The 13,411-nt window shown below is 40.8% G+C and overlaps 1 protein-coding gene across 1 annotated transcript in view; it reads right to left on the reverse strand.

Moving 5' to 3' along the window:
• Positions 1 to 340: 340 nt before the first annotated feature.
• Positions 341 to 13,411, reverse strand: part of rgs9a (regulator of G protein signaling 9a) — a 41,783-nt gene continuing 28,712 nt past the window's right edge. The window contains exons 8-17 of the mRNA XM_003456870.5: positions 13,269 to 13,350; positions 13,088 to 13,150; positions 11,369 to 11,398; positions 11,169 to 11,230; positions 6,381 to 6,494; positions 5,029 to 5,144; positions 4,385 to 4,472; positions 3,705 to 3,843; positions 3,525 to 3,607; positions 341 to 1,599 (exon numbers count right to left, since the gene is read on the reverse strand). Coding sequence (XP_003456918.1) covers positions 1,443 to 1,599; positions 3,525 to 3,607; positions 3,705 to 3,843; positions 4,385 to 4,472; positions 5,029 to 5,144; positions 6,381 to 6,494; positions 11,169 to 11,230; positions 11,369 to 11,398; positions 13,088 to 13,150; positions 13,269 to 13,350 — 934 coding nt within the window. The 3' untranslated portion in view covers positions 341 to 1,442. The remainder of the gene's footprint in view (positions 1,600 to 3,524; positions 3,608 to 3,704; positions 3,844 to 4,384; positions 4,473 to 5,028; positions 5,145 to 6,380; positions 6,495 to 11,168; positions 11,231 to 11,368; positions 11,399 to 13,087; positions 13,151 to 13,268; positions 13,351 to 13,411) is intronic.

The following is a 13,411-nucleotide window of genomic DNA, read 5'->3' on the forward strand; positions in this document are numbered from 1 at the left end:
CAGTGCATACCTGCTGTTTACTGTCACACTGTGGGTTCTGCTAACCACGGATTCTATCACCTTTTGGAGCTTTGGTTTAAAAAGATGCTGAAAGTGTTGATTGATAGAAAGTGTTTCTCAGGTTGGCAACTTATCATGAAAATACTTGTTGACGACAGCTGTGTACTTCTTAAGCATAAACAGAACTGGGACACATTTAGAGCCTTTTCTTACCTAAAATTCAAACATGAATACACATTTAGCACACATCACTTCTTTGTACTTCATCTCGCTCACACTCACACTCATCCACCCACAGATGGCTCAGGATTATCGCTGCAGCATACAGAGCACTGGATGGTTGCTCTCCACACTTCTCATCTAAACTATTTGTATCTCATGTAAGACTGAGGACTAAGAAGGACAGAATCTTTCAGTCTTTGGCTCCAAGGCTTTAAAACAGTTCACACTTAAGCTCTGTGGAGTCTTTAAAAACAGTTAAAAACCTTTAAATCAGCAGATTAAACCATTTTCCTTCTGTTTGAACATGGTTCTCTTTGGTATTTATTGTGCTTTAATTGTTGTAAATAAATGTTACTTACTTATAAACTTACCCAGTGATACAACCTACTGTAGCCTCTGAGCCACAGATGCCTACAGTGCTGAGAGACGACGAGGTTTAAGCTCCTCCTCCAGACACCATGTTAAATGATCACCAACGTGTTTTTGCACAGCTCTGTTAAAATAAACTCTTTTTGATTTGAATACAAACACAGTATTTATGCCAATATTGATGTATCCTTGATATATCAGTAGGGACTGATTATGTTGGCTGATTAAAAGAAGAATCAGTGAAAGGAAAAAAAATCAGCCGTGACATTCAAAGTCTTCGACATGTTGAGCTTATTTATTCTCTTTTATTTATTTGTATTTTGGGGACATGGTCCACACTTGGTTGCTACACAGATACTCTTTCATTGACATGCACTGAAATGCTATTTTGCATGACTGTGACACATTTAATCTAATAAGACCAAAACAAAACCCTGTAATGACAGCAGTGCATATGTGCAGCTACAGTTCTATATTCACAACAGTAGGAGTGTTATTAACAAACTGTGTTAGCACAATATACATGAAAGATGATCCGCTGACTAGTAGAAACTGGAGGAACAGCTTTAAATGCATCAGAAAATGTGATATGTAAATGATTGTTTGTCAAACTATAACTTGAGAGTCTTTAGGAGTATTTCACTCAAACAAGCAAATGAAATGTAATTTGTGCACAGACAGATCTTGGCCCTGAAAGCCAATAAAGTTTTTCCTTACAGTTTAAATTAACTCACAGTTACTAAAACGGGAGACCATCAATAAGTAAAGTGACACCTTTTATGTATCCAGCTACAAAGAGGACTGCTTTGAACCAAACTGCGTGCATACAAACACACCTGCACTATATTTTTCTACTTCTTCCTGTCGATCTTGCTCATCATGGCCTTGACATCCACTGGAGCGGAGGCAGCGGCAACCTTGGCTTTTTCCTCCTCTTCTTGCTGCCAGAGGATGATGGGGTGGATGCCCGGGCTCCGGTTCAGAGCATTTTGCTCCAGATTGGCAGGACTTGGGTGGAAATACAAACATTAATGACAAAAAAAAGCCTCTTTCACCAGAGTAAAGTTGTGAAACACACATTGCTTATCAATTGTAGAATCTTATGCTCTTTACTTGTCCTGTCCCTGGTTTGGGTTCAAATGGACCTGTTTCACCTCTATAGGCACAAGAGGAGGACATGCTTAGCTAGCAACTGGTGACACACAACGCAGAAAACAATATTTGAATGTGATGCCAATCCAAATGGTGGAAAAGGAGGGCTTTTAAAAAATACATCAGATCTCAGTGGGGGATAAAGTAGGTTGGATTATTCTAATATGGAGTAGGTGATATGGTAGTTATTAATCTACAGAGGGCTGAATTCAAAGAAACCTCCAAATTGCAGTGCCTCAAAATGGTATTCAGTGGTTTGGATGGGCCCGTGCGCCTGCCTGACAATGTTGGAATGATTTCCCAGAGGTGGTCTGACCGGATTTAGCTCAGGCAAGCGAGGCTCTGTCAATGCTATCGAATCCTTCTTGCTACGAGGTCATCCATTATCGTGCACCAGAAGGAGCTCAGGACCAACAGTGTAGGGTCTAAGGATACCTGTTGGAGTCAGACTGCCATCATCTGGGCACTCACCCAATGGATATGCCTCCCCAGACCATCACTGAGCCCTCACCAAACTGTGCTGTTTTACAGGCATGTTTTTCATTGCTTCTCAAGCAGAGGGCACATTAGAGGACACTGGGCCCTCGCGGTGTGTTAGCCTGACTGTGCACTACATCCAGCTCCCGCATCGACGCATCTCTTTCTTGAAGATCACATAGACAAACTTATTGCGAGTAGTTTAAAATGTTTTCTTAACTCTTGGCATGTAGAAGAGGACAAACAGGTGTGTGAGAGCAGATCGAGGGGCCAGTGTCAGTTATCAGTCTGAAACATGTAAACATCCCTCATACTGTCTCATCTCATCTTAAATGTTCTTATCTTCAATTTGAAAATGACGCTATCATTACTGGAGGCTTTATCCCATGAATGCTCGAGAAGTTTGATTTATTTTGTTTCCCCATTGCAGTGACGCGGTCCTTCTCCTCTTTCTGTCTTCTTTTTCTTTTAGTCTTCGTCCTTTTCATATCAACTTAAACTCCAAACATTTTTTACTTGAGCCACAGTGAGGGTCTCAGGGGAACTGATATTTCAGTGTGAGTGTCGCTGGTTTTTAACAGTCATTTCACTAGCAGGGACCACATCCTTGGTAACGATGGGCGATGAGGGATGAGGAAGTGTGATTAGTGCTGCGGTTTGGGGAAGGCCTTGAAAGGGACTGGCGACGGCTCTCAGGCCGGGCAGATCCCCGTGTACTAACGAGAAATAAATGGAGGAAAGGAAGAGAGGAGAGGAGAAGAGAGGAAAGAAAAGGGGGTCAGGGTGGGGCATGAAAATGAAAACAGCAGGTATTGGAGAAGGGGGGTTTTTATAGCCTGAGGCCGGAGGGGGCGTGAAGGAGGAGTGGTCCCACTCCTGAAATTCAGATGATATCTCCACCACTCTTGTGGAAACAAGCTGCACCTCTTCTGGCTTCCCCTGTGGACTTCAGACACTATTCAGTTTCATACAGTCGTCCTTTCTTGTTAACTGCAGGCCTCTCTCTTTCAACACTGTCACCACTTCCTGTTTCAGCCTGGATTTAAACATGTCTCCTTATATTTAGGTTTGTATGGAAAGATGGATGTGTCACTTGCCAATGCCAAAAGTTTGTGATGTAGTCGCATTACTATTATGAAGGATCCAGGCAAAAAGTACTGCCTGTGTGTACGTCAGTACTTGTGGTAATATATCCCAATATAGTAAGAGGTTCCTTCCCTGTTATTCCTGTTTGGATCATTTTAAATTGGAATAAGTGGTAACTGAAATTCAGGTTCTGTGTCTACATTATGTAGAATACCAACCTGAAGTTGTGCTGTTCAGGGTTCAGTGCCTTCTTCTGGATGTCCTTGTATGTAGGTGACTTGAGGTAACGGAAGAACGTGTCCTGTGCCAATCAAAAACATGAGCATGCTAGCAACCGCCACATTTTGGTATGAACAGATCATTTTTGATCCTCACAGCGATCATGAATCTGGACACACCTTTTTCATGAGCATGAAGACGTGCGTCTGTGCTGCTTCCAGCACATAGCGGTGAGGATGTTCCAGACCTTTCACTGTCAGACCCATTGTCCTGCCATCAATGTTGATCCAGCGGGGGGCGCCAGGGGCCAGGAAGGTCCTGCATGCACACACATACTACATCAATCTTTTCTATGGCTGAAAGTTATAGGAGGGAAGATTTAGAAAACCTGAAATCAATTTAAAATAACCCCGTCTTCCTCCCCTCACCGCAGCAGATGGCCCCGCCCCTCCCTGAGCCTGGTTCTGCTGGAGGTTTCTTCCTGTTAAAAGGGAGTTTTTCCTTCCCACTGTCGCCAAAGTGCTTGCTCATAGGGGGTCACATGATTGTTGGGTTTTCTCTGTATGTATTATTGCAGGGTCTGCCTTACAATGTAAAGCATTTTGAGGTGACTCTTGTTGTGATTTGGTGCTATTTAAGTGAAGTGAATCAAAAGCTACTGTAAAGTCTGAAAATGATTCTCATGTGAAACAAAGATGTATTGTGTAACCAGGCATAAGTGGAAGAGGATGGATGGCTGGACGGGTCTCAAGAAAACACAAAATGTGGAATTTAAATTAAAAAATGTGGAATGTAAAATAAAGTAAAATAATTAATAGAAATCAAAGAAAGAAGAATGAGGTTAGGTTATTTGTCTTACTTGAAGATGGTCTCAGCTTTTGTTGACATAGACGATGCGGTTCCCCACTTCAGTTCTTCTGCTGCTTCCCAAAAAGCCAAGTTCTCACCTGATGTGCATACACCATATACCACATTAGCTCTTAATAAATATGACAGTTTTCTGACTTATAGAGTTGTCATTGTACATGTACAACAAAATCATGGGGGCTCCACGCCAAATGTGCAGGAATAAAATATAAATAGTAAGACACTATAAACCACTGGTGGTTCATCCAGCCCTGCCAGTGGAGCCAAACTGTAACATTTTTGCGAAATTATCGATACCTCTCCACAATGTTGGCACAAAGATTGGACAAAAATAAAATAAACTGTGAAGACTGAATAAATACAAATGAGCTCTATGTTGAATAATAAGGATCCTGATGTTTACTGTGGAAGAAATATGGCTGACGTGGGTGTTTCACATTTTAGTTGAAACATCCACGTTCCCTTTGTCTCACGTTTTATCTCGCACCCATCAACATGATGAAGTTTAAATGTGTCCTATACGTCACTATATTTAGCAAAACATGGATAAAACTACATGCTTGTAGTTGTTTAGTCATGCAGACTCTCAACTCTACCAAGAAGAGAAAATGTGATGAACAACATTTGTTGACGTACCACTGAACTCCTTCTTAAGGAAGATCTTGAAGTCATCTCGCCCTCGCAGGTCGCTCAGCAGCTCGAATAAGCTGAAGGACCAGCGCTCCACACGCATTTTAGTAGGAACTTCAACCCTAAGGACAAACACAGGTTCAGTTGCTATTGGGGCAATCCATCATCATCCTGCCGTGGTCCCTGAGTTCACCCAGGGTTTGAAGTTTGGTTCTGAACTTCTTATTTGTTTATTTATAAGATAATCATCTTCTAGTTCTAGTGAATATGTTATTTTCTAGTGAGTGTTTTTGCATTTTCATCATAGCAGTGTCTCTTTTGTGTCCAGCTTGTTCTGTTATCCTTTCAGTCTTGTGCCTGTCTCGTCTCTCTGCGATTGTCTTCTTTGTGGTCCTGTGTTCATTGCTCTGTTTTTTGTCCCTTTGTCATGTCTGTCATGTCTCTGTGTCTGTTTGTCCCCACTGTCAAGTTCACATGTCTTAGTCTGAGTATCAGTGTGTGTGACTTCCTGTTTTATTTTGGTAGTCTCCCATCTTGTGTTCCCTTTTGCTTCCAGGTGTATTCACTCTGCTCTGATCTCATCCTGTGTGTCTGCGTCACTTTGAGTTTTTGTCATTTTATTCTTGAGTCTTGAGTAACAGCAATAACGCTGCCTCCTTTAGTTTCTCCCTCTGAGTCAAGTTAACATGACACATTCATTATTTGTACATTTCATATGATGTAATGTAAAAGCTAAAATAACACAATTAAAAAGCATACCTCTGGGGCTCACAAAATTAAATAGCAATAATTTATCCCTTTCATGCGATCAGTAAGATGGATTTTCCACTGAGCCACTTCCACTGATTTTCCACTAGTTTTAAAACATTTAAATATGAAATATTATTGTCAGTTTAATATTATCTGACAGGAAACATGTTTGATCACTTTATCCAACATGAACTAGAGTTAATGGTAAAATGAAGCCAGTGAAGAAGTGCCAGAAACTGCAGGTACTGCTTCAACACCAGCAGCATTAAAACACATGTTTACAGTGTGGGTAAAACAATAGTTTGGACATATAAGGATATTTCACTCTTAACATCAGGGTCACAAAGGTAGCTCATGTTTCATCACTCATATTTGGGTATCGCAAAGGCTTTAACCTTTATCCATCTTTCATGTACAGTCTCATGTACAGAAACTTTTAATAAACACGGGAAACAAAACGAAACTGAGTGCCCATCACATTTTATTCCCCAGTTGATTTGAGAATGAAATTTTAAACGACTTTCCAAATAAACACACTTAAAATGTTAGACTGCAAAGACTCCTCGGGGCTGCTGCTGAAATTGGTGCACTGTTGTGGTGGGTTTCACCTTCTCATGTTGAGAGTCCAGTATGCATCATGGTCTGTTTGCCAGGGGTTGCTGGGTAGACAGGAAGCCAGGAATGGGTCGTGATTTTTGTAGGTTGTGATGTATTTGACCAGCCTGCAGAGACAGAACTGTTATTAGCTTCATTTATTTTCTAGTTGAGGATGTCGAAACCAGGCAGCACCGCCGCGACAAAAGGAGATGCATATATATGTTCATTTAAATATACTTTATTTTAAACTAATGATGATAGTGCTGTTAGTGCTGTGGGTGAGCACTCGAGTGAAGAGATTTTTTTTTGTACTGAAAAAACAAAAAGGTGTTTAAAAAAGCGAGTGACACAGTCAGTGAGCTCTGAGGGCGTTTATAGAGCAGTGGCTCACTGGGGCCAGCTGTTTACCAGCCGTGCTGATTAGAAACAAGCCACACCCCCTCTCCAAAATCCTGAGAAAAGCCACACAGAGAGAATGGAAAGGAGCTGGTAAGGCTCATCATTGGGAACCTACCAAACTGTGACTGAAATACTCTTTCTGGTTTCTGTTTTTGTTACTCCTCCTTGTTACTCCGTCCCATTTTGCTGCAGGGCAACTTGCATGTGACAAATAAAGGCTTTCTCTTGACCACGACAGTGGAAAGTCCACTCAACTGTCTTTCCTAAAGTGAACTATCTTGCTATGGGCTACCTCCGTAACACTGCCACCAGTCCACCTCAGAAAGGGTTTTCAGTACAGGAGGCAACATTGGCTGTAGCTCAGGAGGTAGAGCAGGTGCTCTGCTGATTGGAAGGTTGGTGGTTCGATCCCTGGCTCTCACAGTGGGCAGGATACAAACCCCAAGTTGCTCTCTGATGCATCCATCAGAGCATGAATGAGGTAGTTAGAACGCACTTAAAAGCATAGTCATGTTGTATAAAATGCTCTGTGAGCTATATAAGACTCAGTCTATTTACCATTGTTATCCGCAAAAGAGCATCTACTGAAGCTGTGAGCAGGGAAAGGTGTTTCTCATTCATGCAATAGTGGGGGAAATAATTTCAGGTACTATTCTCTTTAAAAAGGATAAAGAATTATGGAGCATTCCTAGTTCTGCAGACATGGCCTGCATTTCTTCTTGATTTTATGACTAACATATTTGCACCGTTGAGCTGTTTTACTGTTTTGTTGTTGATGATTTGGCAGGATGGTTAAATTTTATCTATAAATCTATTTGTAGTTTACTTGCCTCTTATTTATCAGATTACATGTTCGATAAACAGTTTAGTCACAGACTTCAGTCTCAGGACTTCCATTAGTTCATATAGAGCTTGGAAAGAAGGAAATCTCACTTCCTGCCCCGTCTTCATTACAGAAGGACTTGCCTAGGTTGATTTCACTTTCAGACTTTAAAAGATGTACAAATGACTATTTGAAATCATTTCATCATATTTTATTGTTTCTTTCACTGTTGTAATTTTATTGTTACAGTTCTGATTGTTCTGAAAACTGGAAACAAATCACAAACCTGATTTTTAAGGAAATTTCTATTTTATTACGTTTATTGTTAGTGGGGGTTTTGGATGACAGAGTTTTAAGAGTTAGAGTAGTTAGAATTCAGGTAGCTAGTTATTGCAGGTAATAATACACACCTAGCTTACATTGTTTTATTTTTCCACCTTAACATTAAACATACGTTCATTTCCTCGTTACTTTGAAATATTGGTGCTTTTTTTGAGGAAATGTGTTCGATTTAATTCTGCAGTGATGCGACACTGCAAACTAATTCTGTAGTTTTCAGCCAGTGCATTGTTTTATGCTTGTACTTAAACATATTTGTACTGTCAAACACACCATACACTGTTAATTTGGGTTTACTGTATTTTTAATACCTGTAAACCAATAATGTGCCATAATTTTTAGGGAAAATTGTGTATTTAATTTCTGTTAGTTGTTAAAAATAAATCTTTGAACCTGTTCTTTCAATTAGCATCAAAGCAGATGCCTGCTTAGAATACTGATATGAAACTATATGTGAGATAATCTCATTGTGTTACTGCCTAGAGCCTTAAACTAGGGTAAACTAGATAAACAAGGTCTCACTGTGGTGCAGGGACCAAATAGCTTAATCTCCCAACACACCTCTTACAGAAAAGGGGCCACAGTCAGTGCCTTTTCCACATCACAAAACACTTGTAGACAGGTTGGGCAAACCTTATACACCATATCCTAAATATCCTCAAAAGGACAAAGAGCTGTTCCACTGCTCCACAACCATAAGCCATGTTGTTCCTCCTGAAGCTGAGGTTAAACTAAAGGGTGAAATCTGCTCTCCAGTATCCTGGCCACACACCTTCCAAAGGAAGTATAAGCTGGAAGACACCAACTACCACCACAGTTCCCAATCTATGCAATGTTGCAGAGGCCTGTCGACTAAGGTGGTCCTGCTTACACAAACAAGTGTTTTATTCAGCTACTGCCAAAGCTGCATGCTGCTTGACCTGCTGGTACCTGGAAATTGTCTCCAGAGTCCCATAAACTAGCCAAGCTCCTTTTCCAGTTGCTTGTTTCACCTTTAGTCCTCACCAGAGGTGTTTGCTGACAGCCCATAGCCACAGCAAGTCGCATGATCTCTCTGACTCAGAGCCTCTCACCTGTTGGAGTGGTAAAGGAAATGTATTTATAACTTTTTTCAGCCTCTTTTCGTTAATCCACTGTCTCTTCTCTACACATATCCTTCGCTACACATGTCCTCTGATATAGTAATTTTTAATCCTGTTCATTTTGGTCACGGCCCAAGAGTGTGTGTGTGTGTGAGAGAGAGAGAGAGAGAGAGAGAGGGAGAGAAAGGCCCAGGAGACCCAGGCCATCCATAGCAACTAGAGATGGCACGATACCACTTTTTTATGTCCGATACCGATATCATAAATTTGGATATCTGCCGATACTGATATGAATCTGATGTAGTGTGTTTTTTAATCAATAAAACTGTTTTTAAAACTGTTTTTTTAATATCTTGCTGCTTTTTGTATAAGTTCATACTCAAGTTTAAATAAACAACAACACTAAAGCTATTCTGTTATACCTGTATGTAAAAAATACACTGCGCCCAAAATATTTCATAGTTCAGCAACACTGATCAATCTAATAAACTTAAACCTACTCCATCCTCCCTATTCTGGTATTTTAAAGAGTACTTAGCAGAAATATTAAGCAACCTAACTAATAGGGTTGCAAACTCCCAGCAAAAAAAAATAGGGAACCACCCCCCACCCTCCACCTCATGATGCTTAATCGACGTAATCAACTTTAATTTGATGCAGGGTGAAAAAAAATGCACAGAAATAAATTATTTTTCAAGAATAATTAAATAGATTCAACATCTTTCTTCAACAGAATTGCAGACTGCACAGATGGTACCTTCCCAAAGGAAAAAGTACTATAGCTTACTAGGGTATATTAGACTTAACAGTTACTATATACAGTAATGGACTTCTATACATTTTACATCAGATTAAAACTTTGGATGTAAGATTCAGATAATTATTTATTAAAAGCGAGACATTTTAAATGAGAATAAGAAAGAAAAGTATGTCTTTGTGCCCCCTTTTCCCTGTTCATGCCCTATCGGCCCCCCTGGCTAAACTTTGCTAGAGGGAGGGAGAGAGAGAGGCAGTCGCGCCATATATCGGTTGTTAAACTTAACGCGGGAACGCTTTACAAACATTCAGAGATGAACTTACACACTTGCTTTACTTCTCTCTGGGATAACTTCCTCGGAGATGAAATGCTGGTTTGGTAGCGAGGCTACAAATACACACAGCCGCTCTATCACGTGAGCATACTGCTCCGACGTGCTACGGTTATGAGCCGAGTTACGCCGTGTCGCAAGTTTTGTGAGGTGCTTTTTTGATATTTAATGGATCAGATTACATTTTTTATTTCCCTCCGATATCCGATCCAGTAATTTACGTCAGTATCGGACCGATACCGATACGTAATATCGGATCGGTCCATCTCTAATAGCAACCCAAGAGAAGTCCCAAGGCCACATATTCTAATGACAACTGCATGCCCACCTAAGCAGAAGGAGAAAGCCCCAGATGGAGCTCTCATGTCCAAAGGACCATAGCCCCAGAGAACCAGAAGCAACGGGCAGCTGACACTACCAGCAAGCTCTATGTCCCTAAAAACTGCTTGGTACCTGGAAGCCTTCTTGTCCACTGGGACAAAACCCAATGTGTATCCAGTGTTGGGAAGGTTACTTTTAAAATGAATCCCACTACAGATTACATGCCCCAAAATGTATTTTGTAACGTATTTGCCGCCACCCTGCTCACAATGCAACCGACCCCTATGGTGCCTCCTTTTTAGGGCTCTGCCCGGCTGGGCCACCAGACACTCGGCCTCGGGCACCCTCCCCAAGCCTGGCTCCAGGCCGGGGCCCTGGTAACTCTATCCTGGGCAGAGTGAACTGTTCCCTTGATGGTCTTCTCATAGGGGTTTTGTCGATATATCCCAGTTTTTAAAACCCAACGAACAAGTACAAACAAAGTTCAGTTCAATTCAGTTAATTTATACGGCGCCAAATCACAACAACAGTCGCCTCAAGGTGCTTTATATTGTAAGGTAAAGATCAGATGATAGCACAAAGAAACTCCAACAATCATATGACCCCCTATGAGCAAGCACTTTGGCGACAGTGTGAAGGAAAAACTCCCTTTTAACAGGAAGAAACCTCCGGCAGAACCAGGCTCAGGGAGGGAGGGAGGGGCATCTGCAGGGTTAATCTGTGTCTTGGTACCAGAAAGAAACTTACGCTCCCAGAGAGACGCTAGATTTGACCTTGGACCTCATGATAGCTTGTTGATAGAACATGTTCTAGAATAAAACACACACAGAATTTTTATTTGCATCATTTCCATTTCTGAAGTGGCTTTGTACCTATGCAGAGCAAAAGCTGTGTATTTATGCATGCATATTTTTAATTTTTCAATGGCAGCTCAAATTAAGACTTACCTTGCGTCTATGGATATCAAAAGTGGTTTTCTGAAAGAAAAGAATTATAAAATAAAAATCAAAAAATAGTTTTCATGGAAGCATTTTTTTGGTGCAGTAGTACTCGTTATGTGATAAGCTTAACAAGTATGATTAAATACAGAAAGATGTTTTGATGCTACGGGTCTAGATCTACAGCTCAGGTCTATTGAAGCAGAAATGGTTCCTCTGGGGTAAATGATTACTGAACTTTGCAAAGCTTTTCGACAATTGCAGCCAAATATCAATATCAGTGCTTTTCCCCCATGCTAGAATTGAATAGGTTTCTAAGACAGAGACAGACAACCACAAGCTCTAACATTCACACCTATAAACAATTCAGAACGACTCATTATTTCATCAAACATGCCTTTGGCCAAATTGATGGCCCAGCAAATTTGGAGGTTTGATACCAGAACCCGCATGGTGTGAGGTAACAGTGAAACACTGTACCATCAAACCATCCTCAAGGTTCATCGGATAGCCCATTTCCATCCATCCATTTTATTCCATGTATCTGGAGTGCTGGAGCCCGTCCCAGCTGCCATGGGATGAAAGGCAGAGGACAGCCTGGACAGGTGGCCAGTCTGCTGCAGGGCAGCCAATTTGTTTTTGCTAATTAGTACAATGACCAATTACCACACCACAACACTATAATGTCACACAGTGGGGATATAAAGTCTGGCTACTTAAGCAAAGTTATTTCTGGTTTGCACATGTCTTTTCTTCATCACCATGGAGTTTGATCCATCGGGTCTCTTTTTTGTAGTTGTCTCCTTACCCTCCTGCTTTGTTTGATGATCTGACACATTGAAGTGTGACAAACATGCAAAAAAGACATAAAGATTATCTCTCCACAGGTGGAGAACTTTCTCGACACCAGCCTTTCTAGGAATGAGTGTGGCAGTAAATCCACCCCAGAAATGACCCTTGAAAACTTTTTCACCCCTCTGTGTAGACACACATAAACCTTTCTGCATTACTCTTTCATCTTCATGTGAGAAAAGAGATCTGTGTTAGAGGAAAACAGAAGAAAGGGAAATGCCATAAATAAGTTTTCTGAATATCTTCACCCTGTAAATACAGTATAAAGAAAGTAGCCTTTCCTTTAATATTTAAAATAAATACAGATATAGAAGGTTGAACAGCCAATCAAAACTCCAACTGAAGCCCTACTGCTATCACAAAATTACCAATGTAACAGTGACATGATGGATTTCACTTTGATTATTACAGTGTAGAAGTGCCTCCAAGGATGAGAGACTAACAAGCTGATATTATGCATTTAACAGGACAGACAGGAGCGAGTGTCACCTCACTCAGCTAACAGGGAGGTTTGATGCTCTCACTGGTGGAAAGATTTTATATACTGATAGTTTTAGTTTCATTGTGTGTCTTCAGCAGCTTTCCTAAAATGTCTCTGCTTCTATTTTATTCACCACTTATAACAGAAACATGTAGCTTTTTGTAAATTTGGAAATATAATTAAAATCTGAAAACTGATGTGGAAATGGATGGCTATTTACAGTATTTACAGTATCGTGGTATTTAAATGGTATTTACGGTACCATTTTTCACTCATACAGTGCTTTATAAGGTTAGACTGAGTCTCCAGAAAGAGGATTTTAAGTTAATATAATGATGTAACACAGTCGTGGCTCCACAGCTGTTCGTGGGTTTCTATGTTTACTGACCTTTTACCTCATCTGTGTTTGGGTCAATGAGCCTGTCTGGACCACAGTCCATGGCACTGTGAGCACAACGCTGGACACACAGAACACATATTCAAGATAAATACAGTGTAAATAATACAATTACAGATCATAATTATAAATGAGAATAATATAAAACATGTAGACAGCACAGAGTTTGAAAGACTGACCGGAGGCCTGTTCACCATCCAGTACGCCCTCTCCTGGCAGTCAAACACCACGCGATCTGGCTTCTTCCTCTCTTTGCCAGCCCTGACACATGCACAAGCACAAACAACTGGAAGTGGGGTATTAAGAGGAAATCATCTGTGAA

The sequence above is a fragment of the Oreochromis niloticus genome, linkage group LG4 (assembly GCF_001858045.2).
Source record: "Oreochromis niloticus isolate F11D_XX linkage group LG4, O_niloticus_UMD_NMBU, whole genome shotgun sequence".
Classification (NCBI taxonomy): Eukaryota; Metazoa; Chordata; class Actinopteri; order Cichliformes; family Cichlidae; genus Oreochromis; species Oreochromis niloticus.